A 19,102-nucleotide genomic window follows, 5' to 3' on the forward strand; every position below is an offset into this window, starting at 1 on the left:
GAACAGAGAGAAGAATAGACATGAGACTTGCACAGAGATTACATTTGCTCCATAACAGACATGAGCCTTCCTCCCCTCAGCAGCCTAGAATAACTAACACATTGTTCTATCTGCAGTACCGTTTCTTTGGACAGGCCTGAGATGCGTTCAGTTCCCTTGAACGTTTTCTACGTTGCGGAACGGTTTGTACTGAACGACACGTTTACCCACAACGTCCTTGAGCAGACTTTGAGGTACGTTTGGTGGGTGTGGCTTGAAGTATTGAGTGTTTTTAAAGGGCAGTGCGGACGGCGTTCCCCAATCAAATACAGTACAGTATGACACAAACCCATCCGCGTTCTTCACCTGGTCATTCAGTCAAGCACCGTTTCCGTTCAATTGAGCGTTCCAGAACTTAAAACCATACTGAACGCAAACCTGCTGTTTCATTTGTTTGAATGACAAAAGGAAAAGCCAGTCAAATGACCAAGCGGAATCACATATTGCCCAATCACCTTATTGGGAAAGGGGACTCTATCTACCATTGGCTATACGAACGACCTGGATGTAAAACGAGCGAGAAGCGCATTCTGGGTTAATGTCTATGACAAACAATCACAAGAGTTCAGCTGCGTAATTGTTTTCTGGAATGAACTGGGGGAAAAAACTATATCTATTCCCTAACTATTGTGCATAGTGGACTGAAAACAAAACTGTCAAGTTTACATTTGTATCTACCGCAATCAAAATGAGCACTGAAGCCTTTCGATTTGCTGAAGTTTTCTCGTACGAAAGCTTGGTGCATGCAATGGCAGGAGCAGCGGTAAGTAAAACTTTGTTCATGTGCATTGCCTTTTTTTAACAGTAGGTTATTGCAATACATGAAAACAAGGGGCAGTATTTTTTTTCTTTACATTGCTATCTGACAGGCCATTACTGCCAAACCGGCATCCCCTATAAATAAGATTAGCCTGATATCAGCAAATGTTCACATTTGAAGACCCTACATTTGACAGTATATGATTATATGTTTTTAGGGGAGTGTGACGGCAATGACAGTTTTCTTCCCACTTGACACTGCAAGACTACGGCTGCAAGGTAAGGTTAGCTACCTCTATCTTTACGCCTTTGTGCAAAACTGAATAGAGGACATAAGATATCTCTGTGCAAGTCTCATGTCTATTCTTCTCTCTGTTCCTCATATATAGTGGATGAGAAGAGGAAAGCCAGGTCCACTCCTGCCATTCTGTCAGAGATTGTCAAGGAAGAAGGGTTGTGAGTAAACAAGAGCTCTGTCTTTCCCTCGCTCTGCTTTCGCTCTCTGCTCTTTTAGCATTTTTTATTTATTTGAACAGAATAACCCGAGGTTGTGTCTGTCCTCCTGCCTGTCCTCTGCAGGCTGGCGCCCTACAGGGGCTGGCTCCCAGTGATCTGCAGTCTCTGCTGTTCCAACTTCGTCTACTTCTACTGCTTCCACAGCCTGAGAGCCAGCTGGCTCCGGGGACACAAGTCAACTCCAAGCAGAGACCTGCTAATGGGCATTGCTGCAGGTAGGCCTACATAAGACCCAGACGCTGATACTAGCTAACTTACCAAGTTACCCCTTTTCTCCACACACAGAGATGCATACAAAGCTCTTCCCCTGCCCTCCATTTAGCAAATCTGACAAATTCTATCCTCCTGATTCCCACTTACAAGCAAAAACTAAAGCAGGAAGTACCAGTGACTCGCTCAATACGGAGGTGGTCAGATGATGCAGATGCTATGCTTACAGGACTGTTTTGCTAACACAGACTGGAATATGTTCCAGGATTTATCGAATGGCATTGATGAGTTTACCACCTCAGCCATCGGCTTCATCAATAAGTGCATCGATGACGTTGTCTCCACAGTGACCTTACATACATATCCCAACCAGAAGCCAAGGATTACAGGCAACATCTGCATTGAGCTAAAGGCTAGAGCTGCCGCTTTCAAGGAGCGAGACACTAATCCGGACGCATATAAGAAATCCCGCTATGCCCTCAGGCTAACCATCAAGCAAGCAAAGTGTCAATACAGGATTAAGATTGAGTCTTACTACACTGGCTTTGACACTCGTCGGATGTGGCATTGCTTGAAAACTATTACGGACTACAAAGGGAAAGCCAGACGTGAGCTGCCCAGTGACGTGAGCCTACCAAGCAAGCTAAATGCCTTTTATGCTCGTTTTGAGGCAAGCAACACTGAAGCATGCATGAGAGCACTGCTGTTCCGGACGACTGTGTGATAATGCTCTCGGTAGCCGATGTGAGCAAGACCTTTTAAACAGGTCAACATTCACAAAGCCGCGGGGCCAGACGGACTACCAGGACATTTACTCAAAGCATACGCGGGCCAACTGGCAAGTGTCTTCACTGACATTTTCAACCTCTCCTCGACCAAGTCTGTAATATCTACATATTTCAAGCAGACCACCATAGTCCCTGTGCCAAAGGAAGCGAAGTTAACATGCCTAAATGATTACTGCCCCGTAGCACTTTAAACAGGTTAACATTCCCAAGGCCACAGGGTGCGTACTCCGAGCATGCGTTGACCAGTTGGCAAGTGTCTTCACTGACATTTTCAACCTCTCCCTGACCCAGTCTGTAAAACCTACATATCTTCAATCAGACCACCATAGTCCCTGTGCCGAATAACGCTAAGGTAACCTGTCTAAATGACTATCACCCCGTAGAACTCACATCTGTAGCCATGAAGTGCTTTGAAATGCTGGTCATAGCTCACATCATCAATATCCTCCTGGATACCCTAGACCCACTCCAATTGGCATACCGCCCCTACAGATCCACAGATGACGTAGTCTCAATCGCACTCCACACTGCCCTTTCCAACCTGGACAAAAGAAACCCCTATGTGAGTGCTGTTCATTGACTACAGCTCAGTGTTCAACACCATAATGCCCACAAAACTTATCACTAAGCTAAGGACCCTGGGACTGAACACCTCCCTTTGCAACTGGATCCTGGACTTCCTGATGGGCCGTCCCCAGGTGGTAAGGGTAGGCAACAACACGTCTGCCACGCTGATCCGCAACACTGGGGCCCCTCGGGTGTGTACTTAATGCCCTCCTGGTACCTGTTCACCCATGACTGCATGGCCAAACATGACTCCAACACCGTCATTAAGTTTGCTGACGACACAACAGTGGTAGGCCTGATCACCGACAACGATGAGACAGCCTATAGGGAGGAGGTCAGAGACACTGCCAGGACAACAATCTCCCTCAATGTGAGCAAGACAAAGGAGCTGATCATGGACTACAGGCCCCCACTAACATTGACGGGGCTGTAGTGGAGTGTCCACATCACCAACAAATTATCATGGTCCAAATTCAACAAGACAGTTGTGAAGAGGGCACGACAACACCTTTTCCCCCTCAGGAGACTGAAAAGATTTTCCATGGGTCCCGGATGATCAAAAAGTTCTCCAACTGCACCATCGAGAGCATCCTGACCGGTTGCATCACCACCTGGTATGGCAACTGCTCGGCACCGCAAGGCTCTACAGAGGGGAGTGTACGGCCCAGTACATCACTGGGGCCAAGCTTCCTGCCATCCAGGACCTATATACTCGGTGTGTCAGAGCCCCAAAAATTGTCAGACTCCAGTCACCCAAGTCATAGACTGTTTTCTCTGCTACCGCACGGCAAGCAGTACCGGGGCGCCAAGTCTAGGGCCAGAAGGATCCTTAACAGCTTCTACCACCAAGCCATAAGACTGCTGAACAATTAATCAAATGGCCACCAGACTCTTTACATTGACACTGCTGCTAGACTAACCTGTACCCCTGCACATTAACTCGGTACCGGTACCCCCTGTATATAGCCTCGTTATTGTTATTTTGTGTTACTTTTTATTTTTTACTTTAGTTTATTTGGTAAATATTTTCTTAACTCTTTTTTTTTGAACTGCACTGTTGGTAAGTAAGCATTTCACTGTAAGGTCTACAATTGTTGTATTCGGCGCATGTGACAAAGTTTGATTTGATTAACACTTAGTGTCAAGGAATGATTCCAAGCTCTCTCGGTTTCTCTGTTTCTCTCTCTGTCTCTGTGTGTGCAGGTGTAGTGAACGTGCTTGTGACCACTCCGCTGTGGGTGGTCAACACACGACTCAAGCTTCAAGGAGCAAAGTTTCGCAATGCAGACATCCATCCCACTAACTACTCAGGCATCATGGGTAAAGGCAGCAGTATGCGTGTTGGAAACGGATAAAGTTGTAGATGTGTCAGTCTTTCTCTCACTAAAGTATCGCGCACATACACATTCCCTCTGTCTGTCTCTTTTTATTTCACACACACATGAAAACAGACATTGTACTACTGTTTTCCTAGTCTGGTTTCTTTGTCACTATGTCAGATTGTCTCTAGGGTAAACAGTATCCCTCTCTTCTCCTCTCAGATGCCTTTGTGCAGATCATTGAGGACGAAGGGGTGGGGGCCCTGTGGAACGGGACATTCCCTTCTCTCCTGCTGGTGCTCAACCCGGCTGTCCAGTTCATGATCTATGAAGGCCTGAAGAGGCAGCTGAGAAGCTTGGTTCACAGAGAGGTAATGGGAGGGGGGGGGGGGGGATGTACTTCAGACTGGGCAGAATTATCAATTAGATTTAATTCTCATGGATGGGGAAAAAGCCCTGTAGTCCTCCCTCACTAACAAAAAATGGTATAACTGAAAGCAAAGTGGAATCATTAGCGTTACCTTTCTACCGGTACTTTTTATTAATTTTTTTATTTAACCTTTATTTAACTAGGCAAGTCGGTTAAGAACAAATTCTTATTTACAATGACGGCCTACCAGAAGGCAAAAGCCTCCTGCGGGGACAGAAGCAGGGATTAAAAATAAAATACAAATTTAGGACAAAACATGCATCACGACAAGAGGGACACCACAACACTACATAAAGAGAGACCTAAAGACAACAACATAGCATGGTAGCAACATAACAACAACATGGAAGCAACACAACATGGCAGCGGCATTACATGGTAGCAGGACAAAACATGGTACAAGCATTATTGGGCACAGACAAAAGCAAGAAGTCAGGGACAACAATACATCACGCGAAGCAGCCACAAGTGTCAGTGAGTGTCCATGATTGAGTCTTTGAATGAAGCGATGGAGATAAAACGGTCCAGTTTGAGTGTTTTTTGCAGCTTGTTCCAGTCGCTAGCTGCAGCAAACTGAAAAGAGGAGCAACCCAGGGATGTGTATTTTGGGGTCCTTTTATTAGAATGTGACTGGCAGAACAGGTGTTGGATGAGGGCTGCATTATCCCAGATAGGGGGGAGTGAGGCCTAAGAGGGTTTAATAAATAAGCATCAGTACACACTTTGATTGAAAATATTGATTTTAAAAAGTACAAATATTGACATTTATTAACAAACGCTTCCATTGTATTGGAAGTCATACCTCCAATATATAAAAATGCTCTGGTATTCTGTATTATCATATACCTGCCCAACCCAATTTAAACTGGAACTAACTGATCCTGATACTGTTGTCTGTCCATTTCTCTAGCTGTTGTCTCTGGAGATATTTCTGATTGGTGCCGTAGCCAAAGCAGTGGCCACCACATTCACATACCCACTACAGACTGTACAGTCCATCCTGAGGGTAAGAACAGTATGTGGGTGTGCGTGCGTGTGATTGTGAGAATGTTCCTCATGAAAAAGTATTACTGAATCACTACTATCCAAGCTCTACACAAGACTATTGGGTTTAACTAATTGATTGCTATTGAGATGTGTAGTAAACCAGTAGTGATTTAAGTAGTAATGAGTGATAAATTGGGACGTTTCAAGACTTGTGAACACTACATATTTCCTAGTTACTGTGCAACGACTGAGCTTTTGGGTATCTACTACTTAAAACCTACACATCCTACCACAATTCCTACATGTTCACTATTTTAGTACTTAATGCCTACACATTCAGTGTGTGTAGTGTTGTCAGTACTGATTTGCTCTTGATACCTTTTCATTTCCTACATTAAACCCTTTTGAATGACTATTGAAAACTGACACATTTACTACTGTTTGCCTATTCAAAATCACTATTGACATCTCCTTGTTTCACTACTGTGTCACTACTACACTGTTATTTCGTTGAGTTTAACTGTAGTTCATATCATAATAAGAAATAATACATTTATACAAATGTAATAGAAAAATAATTATATATTTACACTTTTAATCCTTTTAAAGCCTTATCTGTATTTAGAGTATAAAGACAAGTACAAGAAACAAATAATTATAAGCCATTATCAATCCACTGCTAACAGAAGTCACCTAAGACAAACACATAAATATTTGATAAGCAATATTAACCTTACCAACAATGGCCTCCAGTCTTATGTCGAGGGCCTCCTTGGCAATATTTCAAAGGAGGTAAGTATACCAATATGAACTTACTGTACATTTGCATACGAACACCTACTTATTAACTAGCGTAACGAAAACGGGCTACATTTCAACGGTGCTAGCAAACACCTCAGCTACCAACATCAAGTAGTAGAAATCTCTACCTGATTACTACTAGAAACACTACTGTTTTCCTACTGACCACTACAAAACCATACCTGTGTATCTTGAGTAGTGTGTACTACACATTCACTACACAATCCCTTCAAGTCTCTACATTGCCACTAATGCACAAATAGGTTTTGTGTAGTAATTCTGTAGTACTTTTTCATGAGGGTTGTCTGTCTATAATGTGATTGTGTATATGTTTTCCTGCCAGTGTGGATGTTGTGTTTTAGTGCTCTGCTCTGAACATTGGGTTATCCCAATGTTTAGTGTTATTCCAGTGGAATAAGCTCTGGGTGCTAATTTCACTGCTCGTTGTCTGCATCTCATTCTCAGTTTGGTCAACACAAGCAGCACACAGACAGATCACCATTGCTGAACAGCCTGAGAAGTGTGATGTATCTGGTTATCAATAGAGTGAGGTTGGTCCACACACGCACACACCTGCCTACCTTATTTCAAAAGCACCATGACTGGTACCACACCCAGACTTAGTCAGTGGTTGTGTTCCAGATTGTCTTTATTGCCATCGTGCTGTGCATCTCCGAGGATTGCTATACCATATTAATGTGTTTCTTGAGATGTCAAACACTTCTCCAGGAGTTGTGAGAGCTGATCTATGCAGCATCTATGCAATTAAGACTACCTGGATTGCAGCCAATGCTTTCATCTCCTACATACAGTGGTGTAAAGTACTTAAGTAAAAATACTTTAAAGTAGTTTTTTGGGGTATCTGGACTTTACTATTTATATTTTTGGCAACTTTTACTTTACTACATTCCTAAAGAAAATAATGTACTTTTTACTCCATACATTTTCCGTGACACCCAAAAGTACTCATTACATTTTGACAAGAGAACATCCCTGGTCATCCCTACTGCCTCTGATCTGGCGAACTCTCTAAACACATGCTTAATTTGTAAATTGTCTGAGTGTTGAAGTTTGCCCCTGGCTATCTGTCAATAAAAATAAATGTTGTGCTGTCTGGTTTGCTTATTATAAGGAAGCTGAAATTATTTATACTGTTACTTTAGTCACTTTAGTACATTTTAGCAATTCTATTTACTTTTGATACTTAAGTATATTTAAAACCAAATACTTTTAGACTTTTACTCAAGTAGTATTTTACTGGGTGACTCTTGAGTCATTTTCTATTAAGGTATGACTATTGAGTACTTTTTCTACCACTGCCTACATATTGTTTTTTGATGCTTTCCCCCACCCATAGGAAGTATGGCATGCTGGGCCTGTTCAAAGGCCTGGAAGCTAAACTCCTGCAGACCGTCCTGACCGCTGCCCTCATGTTCCTGCTCTACGAGAAGATAGCCAGCAGCACCTTCAGTGTCATGGGAGTGAAGAGGCCTGCTTCCAGCCACTAGCCTGTCTGTGACATCAGATATCCGATGCCATATGTCTCCCCTTGGCCATAACCCCTCAATGTTGGCATGTATAAAGGGTCTGGGTCGGTATAAGCAGTGTAGCTAAGGGTAAATCTTCCACCATATTTCTTCCACCTTACAGACATGCAAGCGTGAAATGGTTAGGGGCAAAGGGAGGGGAAGGAATCGAACTGAGACCAGCTGAGACTGTACCAGAGATATTAGAGAGAGGATGAAATGGGAGTCCCATTGGGCAATGAATGTAGGAATGTATAACGCTTCACCCAGTAGACTCACGGTGCATTCTGGGCGATTCTGGGACAAGGAGAGCTCTCCTTCAAGGAGTGAATGGCAGTCAATTTGGCGCTAGCTCAAAACCACAAAATTAACATGAATAACCCTTTTCATAACCTTAGCCTAATTATCCTAACCTGCTACGTAAATTCTCCTAACCTGCTACGAAAAACGAAATCTGATGTTAATTTTACAAAAGCTTGATCCCTTCTAGCCATAGCTGAGCTCTCCTTGTCCCAGGTTTTTTGTCTATTTATTTTTCTAGAACTGCCAATTTTGTGGAAGTAGACACCACTTGTTCCTCAGACTCCTGTGGATTTCATCGTTTTGTACTTTTCAATGTTCTAAGATTAATTTGTGGATTTAGTTAAGCAGCTATTTTGTGATGCATTGTTGCTCTTGTCAAATCACTGGGAAATGTTTTCATTCTGTCATTAATTGGCTCTCTGACAAACGTGTTGAATAATTAAGGGATGTATTTTAAAATATTTTTTTGTCCAATATGATGGATGGATAATTCACCAACATTTCAGATTTTCAAAGGTTGATAGAAATAAAATCTTGCTGCTCAAATAAGTACATTTTAGCTTTTTTGACCATATGCTTTCATCTCCTTCAGCCAGCTCTCTGAGAGAGAAGAAAGACTGGTACCAGGTTAAATATGCATCAACAATTGTCGTTTCAAGATTGTCATTTAAAAAAAATCGTTTTTTTCCCTCTGATTTGCGTACTTTTACTGATGTGGAGCGTTGTTTTATTTTTTTTACAGTAATATAATTTTGGACCAGTAGATGAGGTCACAGCCCCATAAAAAAAGGTTTAAAATGTAGTGTTTAATGCGGTGCTATATGTTAACTTGATTTGTTTGTTTTGATTAAACGTCTATTTTTATCCACATGTACGCTATTGTAATCTGTTTTACGTCATACATATGCGTCGGCCGGATGTTGAATTTCCATTGCCTCTTGTTTTTGTTCCCGGTTAGATACTGTTCAGCAGCTGGGTTAGGTACGCTTTTTGTGTTCGAAATTGGCGAGATATTTGGTTAGTTTAAACAACTTTAATATCAATTCAAACGGTGTTTGGACAATTAACGCAGAGCCATGTCTAAACGCGCTTCTTTTCACACACAACTGTCCTCCATCATGGAAATACTGTCTAGAACCGCAATGGCTCATGTGTGTAAACTGGTTGACGACGAATACGCGGGGATATCTTTAGAAAATGAGTCTCTCACTGAGAAATTGCATAATCTGGAAAGTGAACTGACAATTGTGAAAAGCACAGCTCCCAAGCTGGCTGGAAACTATCGCTCTGTTGGTGTTCAAACTGGTGAAACTATCACCAGAGTAGACAGAGGTATGTTGTGGTCCTCTTATAATGCATCCGTGACGAGGGTGCATGCATAATGGGGATATTATCGTCTTCATTCCTTTTCCTTTTAGTCTATACAGTGTCTTTACCCTATAGGGGCAATGTGTTTTTGACACAATATGCCCAAGTGTCAATTCAGTTCTGCCTTCTCTTCCAGGGCTAAACGGATCCCCCACCATCGAAGGAATATTTGGGAAGGAATGGTGTCTTGATCTATGGAACCATGGGGATCCCAACAGCACAGAGAACAGTCCACAACACACTGCCAAAGTGAGTGAGGAGACAGGAGTTTTCCTTGCCTCGTCTGCTGTCCTTCATCTACACTGATATGAGAAAGCACTAGGCAGGATTGTGGAAACCAACAGAGGACTCAGGCTTACCAGAGGACATGCTGTCAGATGCCCAGCTCTTTGAAATGAGTGAATCCGAGGCTACCCTACATTATGGACACTTACTCTTTCTGTCATATTTAGAAGTCTTATTCCTTCAATGCATTTTATTATTTAGTGTGCATTTTTCAAGTGGCTCTAAAAATATGTATCTTATTCTCGTAGTCAACAGGGGTGCCTTCGGGCCAAGCTGATGTTAAAGAGGAGGATTTTGAGGTGGAAATCATAAAAAGACACCCACAGGAAAGACCAACAATAATTTTAGATGGTAAGTTGTTAGAGGTTTTAATCTGAGATTTTTGATTTGCCTGGCTGGTGTAGTGCTAAATCATATAGGTTTAACTCTATGCTTTTGATACCATGCACAGTTATAAGCCAATGTGACTCTTATTTGGTCATCATGGAGGTTGGACATTGCTTTTCATGAATAGGTGGACAGGCAATCGAAACCACAACTCTTATTTGTATTGTTTTTGTATTTTATCTGTTGCTTCAGGAGATGACGACTTAGTGGACAATGGAAGAGAAGGGCCCTCCAACGTGTATCCATCCTTTGATTCCTTCCGGCAGGACAGGCCAGAGAGACGGGATAAACAGGTACTGGAGATGTCTACTACGGATGTCTCCACAGGACACACTTTACGTTTCATATCCATCGACGGATTGGAGGAGGAATATGGCGAACATGTCTTTCCCATTGAGGACGATGAGACAAATGAGTTCCTACCAGACGATACCGAGCTGTTGCCCAACGAAGGACAAGATGAACACATCACAAAGCCAACGTATGCAAAGAAGTCTTTAGCAAAGTCAAAAAGCAAAGCTGGGAAGACTTTCAGTTACTTTAACAGGTTTAACTTGCACTCCCATAGTAAATCCGACACAAACAAGTTAAGTTGTGTGATTTGTAAGAAGACTTTCTTGCGGCAGAACCATCTGACGATGCATATGAAATCTCACAAGTCACTGTACTGCAGTGTGTGTAAGAACTATTATCCTGGGAAAACTCAGCTCAAAAAACACAAATGTGTTGCTCCCGATTATCTGGCCTCGAACAGCTCAAAGTACTTTTGTCATTACTGCGGCAAGTCTTTCAGCTGTCCGTCAAGCCTGAGGATACACCACCTGGTGCACACTGGAGAGAGACCCCACACGTGCACTGTCTGCGGGAGAGGATTCACACAGAAGGGCAATCTGAAATGTCACATGCGCCTTCACACTGGTGAGAAACCGTTCAAATGCCTCACATGTGAAATTGGTTTCACCCAGAAAGTATACCTCACTCAGCACTTGGCCAAAGCTCACGGTCAAAAGGAAGAAAATAAGAAAAAGAAGACGCAAGTGCACAAATGTTCTAAGTGTCAGTTGTCTTTCGTCAATCAGCAACTGCTCCAAACACACATGGCTGTTCATAAAAATAAATGAAGTATTTTTAGTTGATTGCAATACTCTTGACTTAAAGGGGCAATCTACAGTTGCTACATCCATAACTTATTTATGCCTCATAAGCTTAGTTGAACTGTTGTACACCATCAGAACCCAAAATAAGCTTGTAAATAAACACTTTACATTTGTCATTTAGCAAGACGCTCTTATCCAGAGCGACTAACAGGAGCAATTAGGGTTAAGTTCCTTGCTCAAGGGCACATCGACAGCTTTTTAATCTTATCAGCTCTGCGATTTGATTCAGTGACCTGGTTACTGGCCCAACGCTCTCAGCCACTAGGCTACATGCCACTCTAAATAGCCTCAAAACATGGTTAAAACTAATTTTGGTATGGATGGTCAGTCCTTGCATCAATAGCTCTATGAATTTGAGTGGTTAGCCTACATTTCTCAAGGCCCAGCACTCAGCTTTTTACTGAAACGGGTGGGGAGGCCTCTATCTGAACTGCTGATTGCCCCTTTAAAGGATTGTGTGTCTGCTCAAACTGGAGAACCAAATACTGTCTAATGTACGTCATACTTCACAATATTGGCACAACCTTAACCCAACGACCTTGTCAAGGGGTTCGGATCTGGATGCTGGACCTGGGAGTCCCAGTCGGGAGACCCCCCCCCCCCCCCCAAATACGCTACAGTATGTTGTAGCCTTTAAGTGTATTTTTTATTACACTTCATTTGTCTGAATTAGCTACAACACTAACAGGATGTTTTAGGCGATCTGTTATGATTTACCTACAAAGGGTAAATTATGAAGTTTTATTTTGCAAAGAACGTGGTGCATGAGTATTGCACTTCATAAGTACTGTAATGTTCACTTACCACTGTTCTATATTTTAGGCTCAAGGATTGAACCTGCCAATGTTTGGTGCAAGATGGCAGTTGGTACTGTATCTGCATTGTCCTCTGTATACATTGGTACAATTGACATAAGATCTCATGAAATGGATGTTTTCAATTTCTGTTCCCAGCAGTGCATTTTGTACATAATGCTTCCATGATTGTGTCAGTTGTTTTTCTGGAATATTTATCTGCTGTAAACTTTCATAATTAAAGCAGCATTAAGGGTATAACTTCATCTTTGCCATGTTTACATTTTTATAATATGTAATGTGAACAAATAAGTAAATGTATTACTGTACGCGTTACATTAATTTCATAATTCATGACAGAAAATGATTTGGCACACGTTTACATGATCTGTCTACCACACTGGCATTCTTCACAGTAGCACAAACAAATGGTATCAGGACAACCACTGTTCAAAAATGTCACTCAAATCTATTCATCTAACAGTGGAGCATATTCTCTTGCCAATTGTGTGACAAGGCAGCACAGTGTGTGTGCAATCCTACGGACAGCGCAGAGGGAAAACTTGAATGGAACAGTTCTCTGCCATGTCGTGAAGAGTAACAGCTGGGTAATGTTCATTAGAGCACACAGTAGCGCAACCTACTGAAAACCACCATGATTACAATAAGGCTAAAGATGTTTTGGTTGCCAGTTTTCAAAACAAGGTTGAAATGTTAATTAAAAACAAATTGACAATAGAAAATGACTACTCCCTAATCCCTTAATTGAAACATTGGTGTGTGTTAAAACCGTGTTTATAGGTGTAGCTCTTCCCACAGTCGACACAGCTATAAGGCTTCTCCCCAGTGTGACTCCGAAGGTGGACGTTCAACGAACTCTTTTGAGAGAAACTCTTCCCACATTCTGTGCAACTGTAGGGTTTCTCTCCAGAGTGTGTACGCTGATGCAGCTTCAGGTACGTCTTCTGAGCGAAGCGCTTCCCGCAAACTGTGCAGCCAAACGGTTTCTCTCCAGAGTGGCGTCTGATGTGGACTTTCAAGTAGCTTAAATAACCAAAGCTCTTCCCACAAAACAAACAGTCAAACTGCTGCTTTAGGTCTTTTCCAGTTCCTTGCTGGAGGCTTGGCTGGTTTCTTGGTGCGTATGTGTTGCGGAGAGGATAGTCCATGTACATTCCATCGGCTGTGTCAGGGCCAGGCTCTGGTGTGTTGTCAACCAAACCAGCCAGAGTGGGGTCTTCCATGAGGCTCTCAACGGATGTAGGCTGCTCTGTGTCAGGCTGTACCTGATGGCTGCCTGCAGGGTCAGGCATTGAAGGGTATGTGTTCAAGTCCCCCTGGTATAGGTGAAGTAGACTGGCAGCTGTTCTCTCTACTGCTGGAGCATCCTCCACTGCTACACTCCCTGTACAGTACAAATGAAAACAATCTCAACACCGGCATCACAGCTGTGAAACAATTCAATAGCCAATCCCATATAGGGCTGTTGCAGTGACCATATTATTGCCACAGCGGCAGTCATGAGTCACGATGGCAGTAAAATTCTGTGTGACAGTCGAGTCATGGTAATCTCCTTAGTAGTACCCAAATCGCTAATTCATCAGGTCGCTAACGGCCTGGTACTCAGGGCACTACTTCACCTCCAACCACAGACAATGCAAACGCAATCAAAAAAATCACATCAAAACAGTATGTGCTTTTAAAACTGAGATTGTTGAACTTCTGTCTTCAAATTGATCAATAGGTTGAAACATTAGAAAACATGTCACTATCCTTGATCCAGATTTCACTAGGTTTCCCAAATTAAGCACTGGGTAGCTGCAGGAACAGGGTTGGAGAGCCCTTGGCATAAAGAGTACGGGGGGGGTTGTGTATCATCTGTGGTGCATTGAAATTACTGGAGTAGCCTACCCAACACGAGTGAAAAACATACAGACGGTAAAGTTTCCTCCACTTTTCCAGTGCATATGGATGACATGTCTTTTTTAATTTTTTTTATCTTGCCTCGGTTCTTGCCCATTTGATAAATGAGGATTTATAAATGTAAACTGATTTCCATAGCAGTAAAGACCAGATTAAATTGAGAAAAGTCTGATGGGTGAAAATATGATCACTTGATGAGAGAACAGCATGTGCAACCTGAGGCAAGAGCACAAACAGCCCATATGCCTTAATTTCTAAGGCTTGTAATCGTTCACAACTAAAGTTGCCAAATAACTCTAAATCTAGTGTACATGACCTGTTTCAAATGATACATTTTACGCTCAACATAGCCACTTCATATGAGCAACATCCATTCTATTTTATTCAGGTAAATTATCAATTATATTCTTCTTACTTTAAAATCATAAAATACTGGCACGCATCTTATAAGCATATCTTGTCTGCTAAATAAACAAGCCTATGGCGCGGTGCATAGCCAGATAACATACAGTAAATAGTCCAACTCATTCTGTTCCTCTGAAATACATTTTCTTCATTTCATAATGTTTCTTTAGCTCTGCCTAAAATAATGAATTTGTGATTTGTAGTCAATTGATTTATTCATCTTTTTTTTTTTTTTAATGGAGACTTTCCAAAGGCACGCATCAGTGGCTTGTATGAGTGGAGCCTGGCGATTAACAGTCAATTACCGTGAGACCAGCAGTCGTTTGCATGACAATAACAGGCTGACAAAATGTAATGACCGCCACAGCCCTATTTCCTTAAACTAGTCATAGTAGCATACAATGCTTATCCAGAGACTGACTTACAATTGCAACTTGCCCCCATCCGTCATGAAAGGATGTTGTTTATTTTACATATGAATGAGCTGTCAGAATTTCTCAATGATCACGACACACATACTTTTTCTGTTGCTTGCATGTCCCCTCTGCTGGTCCACTGGCTGATCCTCAAACAGCTCTTCTTTGATAAACACCAACTCGGGCTCATTGTCCACCAAGTCTATTGCCTACACAAGACAGGTGAGTGACCGTTATTAGACAGTACATGGTTATTTTTTTATTCCGACTGTAACAGAAGAACCTTTGAAACCTTTGTTGTGATCCAAGAGTATAACCCTTCCCAGTCCCAATTCGCTCTTTAACCCTTGGATCTGAATAGGTATAAACATCAGTGGGGGTGTGTGGCGCTTCCACCATATTGCTTGGTCTGTCACCTTACAGATCTGCAAACATTGTAGGACTAAGGTCAGGGGAAGGGAACAAAGTAGGACAGCCTGGCTAGCAGAGATGCACTATTCAAGGATATTAATACATCTGACCTGAGTGACGTCACCATTGCCCAAAATGACCGATCCAATTGTCTCTTTATCCTGAGGGATAGTCTCTCCATTTCTCCATAGGTCCATGCACCAGTCCTTACCAAAGACACCCTCTATGGCGGGGGCAGACTGCTTCTCTGAAAATGGAAACGTCTATCATGATTCGTGGCTGAACCAGCATTCATTCATCTTCCCATTAAACAGCTCTGCAAGCGTTATAATGTCCAAATACGCAGGCAACTATCGTCATTTACTGCTGTTACACCCGGTATGTACTTACAAAACAGGTTTAAATAAAAATTGACAAGCAACTGAAAAAAATTATTAAATATTGTTTTTTTTTTACCAGAAGAGGTGCCTTTTGGTAGCTCTTCTTCCAGTCAAAAACAATACATTGAAAAAAATTCTGGTTGCTTATACATTTCTATTTAGACCTTTTTTGGAAGTACATATATGCTTGCAGATTTGTCTAATGGGAAGATGAATGGAAGCATTGTGGGCATAGAGAGGATATTTGTCATATCAAAATGTATTTGTCACTTGCTTTGTAAACAACAGGTGTAGACTAACAGTGAAATGCTTGCTTATACGGTTCCTTTCCCAACAATGTCGTTAAATAAAAAAATACATGTTTTAATAATAATAAAAACAGTGACATACGGAATAAATAAATACACAGTGAATAACTTGTAAAAATAACATGGCTATATACAGGGAATACCCATACTGAGTCAATGTGCAGGGGTACGAGGTAATTAAGGTAGCTATGTAAATATAGGTAGGGGTAAAGTGACTAGGCAATGGGATAGATATTAGACAGTGGCAGCAGCGTATGTGGCGAGTGTGAAATTGTGTGGGCGTATGTAGTGTGTGTATGTTGGGGTGTCAGTGTAAGTATGTGTGGGTATAGAGTCAGTACAAAAAAAGGGCCAATGTAGGTAGTCCGGGTAGCCATTTGATTTGCTATTTAGAAGTCTTGTTTAGTAGTCTTATGTCTTGGGGGTAGAAGCTGTTCAGGGTCCTGTTGGTTCCAGACTTGTGCACTGGAACTACTTGCCGTGCGGTAGCAGAAAACAGCCTATATCGCTTGGGGGGGCTGGAGTCTGCAACATTTTTGGGTTCTTCCTCTGATACTGCCTGGTAGAGGTCCTCGATGGCAGGGAGCTCGGCCTCAGTGATATACTGGGCCTTACGCGCCACCCTCTGTAGCGCCTTGTAGTCAGGTGCCTTGCAGTTGCCATTCCAATTGATGCAGCCAGTCAAGATCCTCTTAATGGTGCAGCTGTAGAACTTTGAGGATCTGAGGGCCCATGCCAAATCTTTTCAGCCTCCTGAGGGGGAAGAGGTGCTATCATGCCCTCTTCACAAATGTGTGGACCATGTTAATTCCTTAGTGATGTGGACACCAAGAAATTTGAAGCTCTCGACCCTCTACACTATTGCCCCATCGATGTGGATGGGGGCATACTCGCCCCTCTGTTCCTGTAGTCCACGATCAGCTCCTTTCTCTTGCTGACGTTGAGGGAGAGGTTGTTGCGCTGGCACCACATTGCCAGGTCTCTGACTAAGCACACAACCCTGAGGGGCCCCGGGTTGATGGTCAGTGTGGCAGATGCGTTGTTGCCTACCCTCACCGCCTGGAGGGGGACAGCCCGTCAGGAAGTCCAAGATCCAGTTGATGAGGGAGGTGATCAGTCTCAGGGTCCTGAGCTTGGTGATGAGATTGGAGGGGACTATGATGTTGAATGCTGAGCTCTAGTCAATGAACAGCATTCTTACATAGGTATTCCATTTATCCAAATGGCTGAGGGCAGTGTGGAGTGCATTAGAGATTGCATCATCTGTTTGAGCAATGGCCAGCCTTTCAAAGCATTTATATACATGCAAGTGTTACAGAGTGATAGTAATTTAGGCAGGTTACGTTGGAATTCCTGGTCAAGGGGACTATGGTGGTCTGCTTGAAACAAGTTTATATTACAGACCAGGTCAGGGATAGGTTGAAAATGTCAGTGAAGACACTTGCCAGCTGCTCAGCACATGCTTTGAGTACACGTCCTCGTAATCCGTCTGGACTTTAAAGTCTCCCCTGGTTCAGATCTAACTAGTACATTAGTAGATCTAACTACTAATTAGTACATATTGATAAATCAGATCGTCTGGCGTGGGAAGTTTGTTAAGACACCCACACTCATTATGAACGTTAAAATGCATCGCTTGCGGTATGATTTTGAAAACATAAGGAACGCATATTTCATATCCGCGAGAAATAATTTTCAAAAATCAAAAGGTTAAATTACTACACACCTTCTCATTGTTAGGGTTCTGACAGTGCCAAATGTCCATGTTTACATCGCTTGATTACGGAAAACAGCTGGAAGACGTCTCCGAACACCTTGGTGTAAACGGAAGATGGACGCAACAAACATGTTGTCACCGAAAAATACTGTCGGCTGCAACTGTGTTAAAACAGTGCAGTAACGTTAGCTGTACAATTTGAATTTGTTTCATGTTTTTGATGTGATATGAAAGTAGAGAGCTTTATGTTTCTAGAACTGTACCCGAAATTGAGAATTGAGTCACGTTTAGATGGAGTACGTGGCTGTTCGGCCGATGTCACATAAAAAGTTAACAAAAACCAACATAAAATGTACTGATTACATTACCCAAAGAATAGCCCGCAATTACACAGAACAATGTGTGCAGCTATTGCGGGCTATTCTTTGGGTGCTGAAATCACTAGGTGAATCTTTAAAGCCCGCCCACACTTGTCTACGTCGTAAATCATGGAATGTATTTTAATCAACTACAGTTGCTAGCTAGCAACCTATCATGGATTAAATCTATCTAACGTTACAGTCTAAAAATGCTCACCTCGGTTCTCAGTTGCTTGATGCGTAAATATTTGTCCCGAGACCTGAACTTCATTCTGACAACGGCTGGCAATGACCCTTTTACGTTCGTGCAGTTTTACCGTCTTTAATTCAATCTCTAGCAGGTAACATTTCTTCTTTAATGCCTCGTTCTCGTTCATGTGTTGTTGGGATATTTCAGAACGGAGAACCGCCGAGCACTCGTCGACAAGTTTACCGATTTCAACCACAGCAGCTTTGCTTAGCATTTCCATAATGGAAACTAACTGGGTCTGAAAACTTCCCCGATTTATCATCGTATTCATGGTTTTGTTTTTAAAAAGAAACTAAGTCCAACGCGTATGATAGGCTGGCTATATTAATAAAACTGAATAATAAGACATTGATTGGGTGGCTAGCTAGCTCAAACAGACCAGAGATAATAAATAAATTAGGAGATAGGAATCCCATTAGAAAATAATGGATAACCTATAAAACGCATCAACCAGCAGACTCTCGACCAATCGCGTTCAAGTTGTCACGCAGTAGCTAAACTAATCGTCACGCAATCCCTTCTCAAAGTCGGGGTAATGCCTATTTTCCTCGACAGTACGTAATGTCACGATGCAAAAGCTATACGATATTACAGAGAACACGTTAAATATCTCACATCTCGGAAAATATTTGTAATGTTGTACTTCTTGTCGACGAATATTGGGGTTTTGCGCTAGCGCCCAATTGACTCATTGAAA

General features: G+C 42.3%; 3 protein-coding genes across 3 annotated transcripts; 2 read left to right on the plus strand and 1 right to left on the minus strand.

Moving 5' to 3' along the window:
• The first annotated feature begins 17 nt into the window (after positions 1-17).
• slc25a17 (solute carrier family 25 member 17) lies at positions 18-9,115 on the plus strand. Its single transcript, XM_064985830.1, has 9 exons — positions 18-802; positions 1,017-1,077; positions 1,188-1,254; positions 1,378-1,529; positions 4,083-4,199; positions 4,421-4,569; positions 5,539-5,634; positions 6,882-6,967; positions 7,774-9,115. The coding sequence occupies exons 1-9, from the start codon at positions 728-730 to the stop codon at positions 7,922-7,924; spliced, it is 954 nt and encodes a 317-aa protein (XP_064841902.1). The 5' UTR covers positions 18-727; the 3' UTR covers positions 7,925-9,115.
• LOC135553902 (zinc finger protein 808) lies at positions 7,920-12,502 on the plus strand. Its single transcript, XM_064985828.1, has 4 exons — positions 7,920-9,577; positions 9,750-9,862; positions 10,147-10,249; positions 10,478-12,502. Exons 1-4 carry the CDS (start codon positions 9,322-9,324, stop codon positions 11,404-11,406), a joined length of 1,401 nt encoding a protein of 466 aa, XP_064841900.1. The 5' UTR covers positions 7,920-9,321; the 3' UTR covers positions 11,407-12,502.
• LOC135553904 (gastrula zinc finger protein xFG20-1-like) lies at positions 12,503-18,778 on the minus strand. Its single transcript, XM_064985829.1, has 4 exons — positions 18,373-18,778; positions 15,502-15,638; positions 15,084-15,189; positions 12,503-13,641 (listed from the first exon to the last, which is right to left on the minus strand). Exons 1-4 carry the CDS (start codon positions 18,674-18,676, stop codon positions 12,998-13,000), a joined length of 1,191 nt encoding a protein of 396 aa, XP_064841901.1. The 5' UTR covers positions 18,677-18,778; the 3' UTR covers positions 12,503-12,997.
• Positions 18,779-19,102: the final 324 nt, after the last annotated feature.

This window comes from Oncorhynchus masou, chromosome 14 (assembly GCF_036934945.1).
Source record: "Oncorhynchus masou masou isolate Uvic2021 chromosome 14, UVic_Omas_1.1, whole genome shotgun sequence".
Classification (NCBI taxonomy): domain Eukaryota; kingdom Metazoa; phylum Chordata; class Actinopteri; order Salmoniformes; family Salmonidae; genus Oncorhynchus; species Oncorhynchus masou.

Coding starts and splice junctions, on each gene's coding strand:
- slc25a17 (XM_064985830.1), top strand. CDS start 728: ATGAGCACTGAAGCCTTTCGATTTGCTGAAGTTTTCTCGTACGAAAGC. Junction 1,078..1,187: donor TGCAAGACTACGGCTGCAAG/GTAAGGTTAGCT, acceptor CCTCATATATAG/TGGATGAGAAGAGGAAAGCC. Junction 4,200..4,420: donor TAACTACTCAGGCATCATGG/GTAAAGGCAGCA, acceptor TTCTCCTCTCAG/ATGCCTTTGTGCAGATCATT.
- LOC135553902 (XM_064985828.1), top strand. CDS start 9,322: ATGTCTAAACGCGCTTCTTTTCACACACAACTGTCCTCCATCATGGAA. Junction 9,863..10,146: donor GTCCACAACACACTGCCAAA/GTGAGTGAGGAG, acceptor TTATTCTCGTAG/TCAACAGGGGTGCCTTCGGG. Junction 10,250..10,477: donor ACCAACAATAATTTTAGATG/GTAAGTTGTTAG, acceptor CTGTTGCTTCAG/GAGATGACGACTTAGTGGAC.
- LOC135553904 (XM_064985829.1), bottom strand. CDS start 18,676: ATGAATACGATGATAAATCGGGGAAGTTTTCAGACCCAGTTAGTTTCC. Junction 15,639..18,372: donor TCAAGCAACTGAGAACCGAG/GTGAGCATTTTT, acceptor TTCCATTTTCAG/AGAAGCAGTCTGCCCCCGCC. Junction 15,190..15,501: donor GCAATGGTGACGTCACTCAG/GTCAGATGTATT, acceptor TGTCTTGTGTAG/GCAATAGACTTGGTGGACAA.